We start from the raw sequence: 10441 nt of genomic DNA, 5'->3' as shown, positions 1-10441 counted from the left end.
TAGATCCCTGAACCTCCAGGGTATGATAAGGACTTCCCATAAGGACGAATGCTTTTAAGCCTTTTATTCTCTGCATATTATCCAATGTAAGTCTCTGTGTTACTTGCATCTAATGCAAGAAAGAGTCTCCCTGCTGAGGTTGAGTGATGCTCTAATCTATGAGTATAGCAATATTTCATTAGGAGTCAGTCACTTTATTTCTATGTTCTTTTAGTAGAATTAATAGTAGTAGGTTTCCCTCTAGGGCTCATTACCTACCTATCTAGTCCCAGGTTCATCTCCATTTTATCAGTGTCAGGTATGGTTTTTATCTTACAGAAGGAGCCTTGAATCCAATCCAAAAAATATGGTTGGTTACTCTCCTAACATGTGTCATTATTTTACCAGTATATTTTACAGGTCACAGGGTTTGTAACTGAATGATATTGATGACTAATTTTCTTCTCTAGTAGTATGTAAATTACCTTCCAGCATACCAAACTCTCATTAGTAGGGATGAGGGTTCTAATTGAATGTCAGTTTGATTTCTCCATGTTCAATGACTTAAGTCTCATCTTCAACAATAGTATTAGGTTGTGAAGAATAACCTATAGACTTGGCAATAGACTGCAGAGGTGTGTGTGTGTGTGTGTGTGTGTGTGTGTGTGTGTGTGTGTCCTGTTTGGCCAATGAGTCAACAAGATATAACACATTTCTAAAACTGGAGCGCTCCCTCCTCCCCCTCATATCGCTATATAGGTTTGATATGTGAACCAAGCTGATGATCCTGTCTCTGCCTCCCCAGTGTTGGGATTAAGGGTGCTTGCCTTACTAATGCAATAATAGATGGTTGTACTCTCTGAAAACCTTTCCCACGTCTCCACTTCTAAAATCAAACAAGAGAGTTCTTAGAATCTGATGAAAGACATCTACATAACACCTAACATCATATTAATGGTTAAAGACAGTGCCTTTCTCTTTAAATCTGGAATAAAAAAAAGGTATCTATTCTGTCTAGATCTATTTGATACTGTATAACTAGAACAATATGGCAAGAAAAAGAAACTAAATATGTCAACATTGGAAAGGAAGAAGGAAAATTATCTGTTTGCAGAAGACATGATGTGGTATATAGAATATTCTAAGGAAAACTATTAAGAAAGTTTATATTGAGTTTAGAACAGTTGCAAAATGCAAGATCATTATTTAAAAATTTACTATAGAGGCTGGAAGAGATGGCTCAGTGGATACAGCCCCTGCCACAGGAGGACCAAAATTATGATTCTCAGAACCCAAAACAGCCAGTCCAGGTGTGTGGTCTGTTCACAATCACAGCTCTATGGGTTGTTGAAAAGGGAATCAAGGGGTCCTTCATATGAGCTGGCTAGGTTGAAGGTCTGGAGGTACAGAGCTATAAGATCAGGGAGAGGCCTTCCTCAGGAGAAAAAGAGGAGGGTGATTAAGGGAGACACACAATGTCAGTCTGGGAAGACACACATGCAACCATACATTTGAACATGCACACTACACACACACACACACACACACACACACACACACACAAATGAGCCCCCTATACTTTTATACACTAGCCATAAAAAGTTACAAAATGAAATTAAGGGTCTGTTTAAGACAGTATTTAAAAAGAGAATGCTTCGTAATAAAACAGTGCAAAATTTATGCATGAAAACCCACAGAACTTTTTTTAAAAGAAATTAAGATCTAAACATGAATGACCTTCTTTTTTATGGATCAAAAATTAATATTATTGATATGACAGTATCTCCAAATTAGCAGTCAGATTCAATGACACCAGTGATTACTTGCCAGCAGGGTTTTGTTTCTGTAGAAATTAATAGGTGAATCATAAAATTCATAAGGAAATTTATCCCACCTAGTAATGGCGTATAATCTTTTAAACATGCTGCTTATTTTGCTATCCTTTTTTAAGGATTTCATTTTTTTGAGACAGTGTCTTGCTATATAGCTCAAGATGGTCTTGAACTCATGATCTTCTTGCTTCCACATCCGAAATATCAGCATCACAGGTATGTACCACCATACATGACTTTTTAAAGAGGATTTTTCTGATAATATTCTGAAAGGTTATTGGTATCTAGATTTCTTTCTTTTTGTCTTGGATTTTGATATCAAGACAATACTGGTCTAAAAACATAAGTTAAAAAAGGCTTGAAAATGTATAATGGCATTTGACAAAACTGCTTTAAAAGCTACAATAATTTAGAACACATGGCACTGAAATAAGGGCAGACAATCAGGTCAAGTAACAGTCTAGACTAAAAATTTAAATTTAGGGATAACTGATTCTAAGAAAGTTGCCAAAATTGTTCAATATAGAAACAATCTCCATTGCAATGAATAGTGGAAGACAATTGTGCATCCATATATACAAAAAATGAATTTGGCACTTTGTATAACAATGAACTCAAAATAGATCATAAACCAAAAATCCAAACCAAAACAAAACACAGGAGCTGTACCACCCTCCATCTCTGAAAGAAAAGAGAAGTAAATCTTCATGATCAAAACAATGATTTCATAACCATGAGTTGAACTTGATCAAACATTCAGAAAATTTCTGCTTCAAATGACACCAACCAATAAGGGGAAAGATGGTTCACAGGAAGAAAGTATTCGCTAGTCATTTATCTGATACTTGTATGAGGGCTGTGTAAGAAACTCTTACATCTATCAAATAAAAAGATAATCCAATTATAAAATGACCAAGTGTTTGAGGAGAAAAATCTCCAGCACAGATACACAGGAGGCTAGGTGGCACTGGAAGAGATGGTTAGTGTCATTAATCATTTGGGAGATACAAATCTAAGCGATAATGAAACACTATTTCATACTCATTAGGATGCCTGATATCAGAATGATGGATAATTACAACCCTGGCAAAGACTGTGGAAGAATCAGAACCACTGTGCATTGAACATGGAAAGGTAGGATGACGCAGACATTTAGAAAATATTACTAACAGTCTTTCAACATGTTAAACATACAGTTACTGTAGGACCCAGCAATTCTGCTGAGAGTTACAAGCTCAAGAGAATTGAGAACTGATTTAACAAAGCAGTGTATACAAATGTTCACAGCAACACCCAGAAACAACCCGAGTGTCTATCAGTTAATAAATGGAAAAACCAAACAGGGCCCGCTGTAGGAAGGGGACCGCTCCTCTGTGGTAAGAAGTGAACTAGTGATATATGGTATGGTGTATGTTTGTGGAGGAGGTGAATGATCCTCAAAAACATCATGCCATGTTACAGATATCAATCGCCAAGAACAGGTATGGTGTCATCCGATCCATGTGCAAGGCCCAGAATAAGCAAAACTGTAGAAATAGAAAGTAGATAAATGGTTGCCTGGGACTAATGCCAAGTTCTGAGAAAAATGACTTGACTGTTAAAGGCAAAGAATTTCTTTTTGGAGGTGGCAAAATTTGGTAAAAATGGGGCTAAAGTAACAGGTATGCATCTCTGTGATCACACTAAAAACCATTTAGTTGTACATGTTAAATGGCTGATTTCTTGCAAAGTGAATTATGTCTCAATGAACTCTTAAGCAAAAGGACCAGGGATGCAGCTCAGTGGGAGAACACTTACCCAGCATGCGCCAGGCTTCAAGTTCTATTTCCAGCAATGCAAGGAAAAAAAATTAAAAATTAAAAATGAAATTACCAATTTGCCCTTAAATGTTATCCAAGAAAGTTCACTGTATTTTTATTGCAAATATTTTTTAAATATCTTTTGCAGTTTTATTAGTATCAATTCCACACTGGAGACTGTCTGCTTGTCAGCTTAGTGGAAGTTACAAAATGTGGTGTATCCATATGACTAATATTCCACAGTGAAAGGGAAGAATCTATGATGCATGCTGCACTGTGGAAACCCAAGTCAGCTCCAACACAGTGTGAGGAATAAAACTCTGATAAAAAGCAGAGTGACAGAGCTAGGAAGGAGATGAGTGAGGCTGAGATCCTCCCTGTGGCAGCCGAGGGGAGGAGAGCTGGCTGGACCTCTGCTGGGACATGAGACACCTTCGAAGTGTCTTGATCTGCAACTGGCTTAATAGGCATGCAAGGTTTTTTTGTTCTACATATATTTGTAGAATTTGCTAAATGGATGTTCACTATAATGATAAAAATGCAAAAATGGATCTGTTTATTCGCTTGAATCTGACAGCATGAACACAGGCTACATGTCCTAGAATTCATTGGAAAGTCACTTTTGAAATGAGTTAGAAGAAGCTGAGGGGATGATGGAGGAGCAGAGAACCTCTCTGAATGCATCTTTTCATGTACATGTGGGTTTTGAGTTATACTGGTGTTTTAGAGTTGTACTGTTATTTCAAAAAGCATGATCATATAATTGTTATGATATATTAGTGGGGCCAGTCTAGGCAAACCACTCCACCTGATGTTTTAAAGACTTATTTTTATCATTTTAAGGTTGTGTGTGTGTGTGTGTGTGTGTGTGTGGTATGTACACATGAATGAGGATGCTGTCTTATTTAGGATTGCGACTGCTGTTACAAAACATTATGACCAAAAGCAACTTATAGAGGAAAGGGTTTATTTCAGCTTACAGTTCCAGTCACAGACCATCAGTGAAGGAAATGAGGGATCCTGCAGGGCAGTAACTTGAACTCAGAGGCAGAACTAATGTAGAGGCCATGGTAGAGTGCTGCTTACCGCCTTGCTCCCTATGGCTTTCTCAGGCTTCTTTCTTATAGCATCTAGAACTACCAACCCAGGGTTGGCACCATTGATGGCAAGGTAGGTTTCCCCATATCAACCATCACTCAACGAAGTACCCTACAGGCTGCCCCACAGGCCAATCTGATGGGAACATTTTCTTGGTTTAAGTTCCTTCTTCCCAGATGACATTAGCTTATGTCAGGTTGATATAAAATTAGCTAGCACAGACACCCTTCAGGACCCTCAGTGTTGGAGTTACAGGTGGTTGTGAGTGGCTGGCATAGGTGCTGGGAGCTCAATTGGAGTTTAGCAGCAAGTACTCTTAACTTCTGAGTTGTCTCAGCAGCCCTGCCCTACCTGCTGTATTAGACTATAGTCACATGATTAATGTTGGTCTAAGGCATGATGGAGCAGATTTTCTGAAGCCTACTGTGTTCTTCACCTTTGCATTGGTAGCCATCCTATGATGGGTGGATCCACACCATGGAAGCTGCTATCATGAATACATCATGGAACACAGCTACTTTTACACACACACACACACACACACACACACACACACACACACACACACAAACATACACATACATACTCATGCACGTGCAGACACATAGGCACATAAACACATACACACATGCATGCACACACACAGTCATGCATGTGTGCACACATGCACATAGGCACATAAACACATGCATGCACACATGCCTACACACATGCACATACACAAACACACATACACACATGCATACATGGATGGACACACACAGAGACACATACCACACACAAAGACACACTGATACACACATACAAACACTCGTGCACATGGACACACACATGCACATAAACACACACATGCACACACACATACATACACACACACCAAACTATATCACACACACACACACACACACACACACAAACATACAGACACAGGTGCCCCCTCAAACAAATACACACACAAGCACACACTTTATGAGTCTGGGTATCAAACTCCAGTCCTCTGCTTGTAAAGCAAGTACTTTACTGACTGAGCCATCTCCTCATCTCATGGTGTACTTTTAAGCGATCTGAGTTATCTGAGTAGTCAGAATAGACAAAAATGAAAATATTCCTATTGCTTCTTTCTCTGGGCAGTTTTGAGTGGATCAATTTTGTTTCCTCCCTCACTTGAGAAGATTAATAACCACGGCGCTGATCTAAATGGTTGTTTAGCTAGTCAGTTGCTTCAGCCATAAGTTGTTCTTTGGATTTGTAAAATCTTTTCATATTTAGAAATTTTATTTAGCATTGCTTAAGACAGTAAGCCACCCCAAGACTTTCTGCCTACTATCTTGGCAATTCCTTTTGTATATCATACATCTCCTATGCCCTCTCCTCTTCTGAGCCATCTTAAGGAAGACATTTTGAAGCCCCTCCTTTCCCTCTGCACTCTGACCCTGGAAGTTGAAGGAGGTCATTGTCACATCATCACTTGCCAACCAATCAGAGGGAGCCTCCCTTCAATAACCTTGCTATTCCGTAGAAGTTCTCAGACAGCTTCAATGGAAGGAGGGAGCCAAGGAGGCCCTCTGTGAGTCTGAAGATGATCATCACAACATGGATTATGTACATCTTTGCCCGGAAAACCGTAGGGCTACCCTTCCCACCAAGGGTGAGCTCGGTGAGTGCTGGTGGCGGCCATATGGAACTGTGGCTAGCCTATCTTCTCCCCTTCTGCACTCCTGCTGTGCTTCAGAGACATCTCATGTCATGTCACATTGGTCTTAGTGGCGAGGGTGGGAGCCTTTCTATGGGGTTTTCTGAGGTCATCATCTTACCGATTCATTCCAGGAGATTGAAGTTGAAGAAAGTGAAGCTGTATCCGTTGTGCAGCACTGGTTGAACAAAGTGAGTAGAATTCTTCTATGACTCATTACCCAAAGTCCTAGACTGCAGGAATAAATAGGAGCCAGGGATCATGTCTTCACTCTCTATACAACTGAGAAAGTTTTTTTTTTTTTTTTTTTAAAACCAAATTCCCCGTCTAGAGTGAAGTTTAATTCATTCTAATGTCTGAGAGGATGTGGGGTTTTGGGCTGGTAAGAGAAGTGCTGGCATTGTTACTCACTGACTTACCAAACTTCTAGAGGAGGGAATTCTGCTCAAGGTGGTCACAGGAGTACCTTGAGATAGGGCCCAAGGGCTTAGTGGAGTTTCCCAGAGATCCCAAGGAGAATAGCGATCGGGGAGCTTTGCACAGAAGCTTTAGTAATGGAGTGAGGTGTGTGTGTGTGTGGTTGTGTGTATGTGTGGTTTTGTATATGTGTATATGTATGTATGTATGTATTTAAGTGTGTTTGTATGTGTGTGTGTTTGTGTGTATTTATGTGTGTGTTTGTGTCTATGTGTGGTTTTGTATATATGTGTGTGTATGTATGTGTGTATATATGTATGTATGTATGTATGTATTTAAATGTGTTTGTATGTGTGTGTGTTTGTGTGTATTTATGTGTGTGTTTATAAGTGCCTATGTGTGGTTTTGTATATGTGTGTGTGTATGTATGTATGTATGTATGTATGTATGTATGTATGTGTCTGTATGTTGTAATAGGAGGAGCAAAGGGGAAGGAAGAGGAGAGTAGGTGCTTGGGAGTGATCAGATGGAGTCAGATACTTCAAGAGGGGAATTACTCACCTTTCAGACGGAAGAAGAGGCTTCTCGGAGCATAAAGGAGAAGATGTCCATCAATGTCCCTTCCACCCATGGACATGACATACATGTGACCAGAGATTTGGTAACAGAATTGGTGGGAAAGTGGGGGTGAGGCCGATCCTTGGTGTGATGGATCCTGGGCAAATGGCATATTCCAGCCACAGGTATCCACAGAGGTTAGTAACCACATGTATCCCTCTGGATTTCTAGATGAAACACCATCTCTCAAAGTCTGATATGTTAACCGACCCAAATCAAGAAGTCCTGGAGGAAAGAACGAGGATCCAGTTCATAAGATGGAGGTGCGGTGCCCAAGGAGCAGGGGAGCCTTCCCGAGAAGGCAGCTGCTCCTCTCCAGAATCCCTGGCTAGGTCAAACACATAGCTACTTTGCTCTAGACACGCAACCTCCTTTGGCGGAGAAATTCCTCAGTCATGCCTTGGGGACTTAGGGGAATATTCTTGCTATCTTGAAAGCTTACATTTCGTACATTTTTAAGTGACTTCAGCAGTTGGAGGACTAGGCTTGCTTTCCATTTCCTAAATGCTTCTGAATGTGTTTCAGATTCCCGTTATTTTTGCACTTGAATTGTTCAGAAGTGGCAGCACTTTAAAGAGCTGAAAGAAAATAAGCTCTTAAAATGCAAAAGCCAGAGCCCTCATCTACGACTTTGCAGTGCGGAGGCCTCCCAGCGCCAGAGGCAAGAATTCTGTGACAAAGTGTGTCACCTTCCTGCCACCTTGGTGCAGCCTGTTCTCACAGCCTCTCATGGTCCTGAAGATACTAAGACTCCAGGTGGAGGGGGGCAGGCCTGAAGCCACCCTGTTCCTCCTGCAGAGGCATCCTGTGTGTGTGTGTGTGTCCTTGAACTAGTGTGACTAAAGGGCGTGTGCTTTCTTCTTTCCCTCTCTGCACTCCCGCAGTCTGCCTTGCTCTTCCCTGAGGAAGTGAGGAAGCGCCACTTCTCGGCAAGCTTAGCTTTGCTTCAGAATTTGAGTATTCATGTGTTATTGTAGATTATTCAAATGTGCACTGACTCTTCTAGGAAGGGATAAGCAATGGGGGGATTTCAGAGCGACCCAGAAAAGAAATTTTCTCTAGAAACCTGTTAAGGCTCCTAGACATTGTTGACTGTATTTCCAGCTTTTCCTTGCTTCATGGGGATGGGCTCTGGAGCTACGACCCTTACTCTCCATGGCTTGGGCAGGACTAACCTCATCTTCCAGTCTTGTTTTAGCCTTGGCTGTACAGTTAGTTTAAACCTTTTGAGGTAGGCAAGAAACATCAGTCATTTATCTATGCCTAATTTTTTCCACTCTGAATTTTCAGTGGAGATCAGAAATGAACAAATTGTTCTTTCCCATAAGGCACTGGTTCTGGTGTCTTCTTCTTAGCTCTGGTAAGCCGGTGGTCATCGTAACAGGCTTGCACTGGTTCCTCATTCTTTGAGTAGGTTGTGCATGCATCACCCTGTACTTGCTAGCTGGTCTGGAGAAAACAGAAGAGCAAAGCACAGCCCCATAGACCATGGACATAAAGTTAAACAGATGAGTAAGATATGTGGAGGGTAGTGTTAGGGATCCTTCAGGGGGGCTCGAGGGTACAGCTTGAGACTGGGCTGCACATTTATTAGGTTCTGTGCCAGATTGTCTCAGGAAGGTTCCCAGTGGGCTGTTTGCTTAGACTGACTCTTTAATTTGATACTAATATCAGAGAAATGGCAAACTGGAGAGAAAAATGTAGGCCTATATCCCAGGCACAGTTTTTATTCCAGGTGCTTACAGGGCCCAGTGCTGGGCCCCTGTTTTCTGAGGGGTCCCTTTTTCCTAAGCTGGTGACAATTGGTCTTGTCTGTTCTAGCTCCTTTTGTGACAGTGGTTTTCAACCTTCCTAATGCTGCAATCCTTTAATACAGTTCCTCACATTGTGGCGACCTCCGACTGTAAAATTATTATATCGCTACTTTATAACTGAGATTTTGCTATTGTCATGAAACATAATGTAAATATCTGATATACAGGATATTGATATACAGCCACCCCCCCCCCCAAAGGGTTCTGGCCCACAGGTTGAGAACCACTGTTGTATGGGCTCCAACTAGTACTTCCTTGTAGGAGCGATGATCACAATCGTATTTCCCCTCTGGGGAAGGCTGGGTGCTTCAGAGGTATTGTATTAGTTGAGACGTGGGCTCTCAGGCCTATGCATCTGGATAAAAACCAGGCTTAGTTGTTATAAGAAGCAGCTCAGAATCCATGTCGTCATGGTCTTTTCTAGCCACACCCGGATCTTCCAAGTGCCCAGTGAAATGATGGATGACGTCATGCAGGAACGGATAGATCAAGTGAGACGAAGGTAAGTTCTAGTGAGGAGTCACTTTGTACGTCTACCTGGGTACAGGTGGGTGGAGATGACATCATCTGTTGGCTCCAGCATCAAATGGGGACACACAGTTTCAAGGACCTCTGTCCTTTCTGATTGATTCACCTTATGGTGTACTTACCAACCTCACATGGTACCTGCCTGCGCACAGCTCCAGGCTGAGGCCTTCTTCCAGGACTTCAGTTCTAAAGTTTACACACAGGGATGGCTTGTGCCTGGGCTTCCCAGCCTGTCCGTGCCTCAGGCTGTGGTTTGGGTTTGAGATCTAGGTAGGTTCTGACAGCAGCCTCTCTTCGGTCCTCTGCAGCGTTTCTCATCTCAGGTGCGACTCATACAATGATCCAAGCTTCAGAACTTCTTGCTCAGAATGCTAAGGTGAGGAGACCCATAGGTAAGGGCGTGGATGGATATGGCATCTAGCCTTGGTAGTAGAAGGGAGACACCTAGCATGGAGAGCTTTATCTTTTCCTGAGTGAGGGAGGGGCCTGGACTCAGAGCAAATGGGGAGTGGGGGAAAATGGATGTTGCTTGGAGAACACAGTGTCTCAGCGGGAGTGTGTATAGATTTTGAACCTGACACTAACAAGGGGCTTTTGGCCACCCAGCCTCTGCTTGTGCTTTATACAAGGCCATAACTGGATATTGCAATGGTTCCAGGAAGA

The 10441-nt window shown here is 41.8% G+C and overlaps 1 protein-coding gene across 2 annotated transcripts; it reads left to right on the top strand.

Annotated features, from left to right (window-relative positions):
• The first annotated feature begins 6287 nt into the window (after positions 1–6287).
• Positions 6288–10153, top strand: Spata19 (spermatogenesis associated 19). 2 transcript variants are annotated; one of them, XM_052189737.1, is made up of 6 exons: positions 6288–6365; positions 6536–6592; positions 7387–7479; positions 7608–7699; positions 9675–9752; positions 10087–10153. In XM_052189737.1, exons 1-6 carry the CDS (start codon positions 6288–6290, stop codon positions 10151–10153), a joined length of 465 nt encoding a protein of 154 aa, XP_052045697.1. The 2 variants fall into 2 exon arrangements, with proteins under 2 accessions (XP_052045697.1, XP_052045698.1); XM_052189738.1 differs by lacking the exons at positions 6288–6365; positions 6536–6592 and adding an exon at positions 6754–6783.
• Positions 10154–10441: the final 288 nt, after the last annotated feature.

Source organism: Apodemus sylvaticus, chromosome 7 (assembly GCF_947179515.1).
Source record: "Apodemus sylvaticus chromosome 7, mApoSyl1.1, whole genome shotgun sequence".
Taxonomy (NCBI): domain Eukaryota; kingdom Metazoa; phylum Chordata; class Mammalia; order Rodentia; family Muridae; genus Apodemus; species Apodemus sylvaticus.
This window is presented reverse-complemented; position numbering and strand designations above follow the sequence as displayed.

Coding starts and splice junctions, on each gene's coding strand:
- Spata19 (XM_052189737.1), top strand. CDS start 6,288: ATGATCATCACAACATGGATTATGTACATCTTTGCCCGGAAAACCGTA. Junction 6,366..6,535: donor TCCCACCAAGGGTGAGCTCG/GTGAGTGCTGGT, acceptor GATTCATTCCAG/GAGATTGAAGTTGAAGAAAG. Junction 9,753..10,086: donor ATAGATCAAGTGAGACGAAG/GTAAGTTCTAGT, acceptor GGTCCTCTGCAG/CGTTTCTCATCTCAGGTGCG.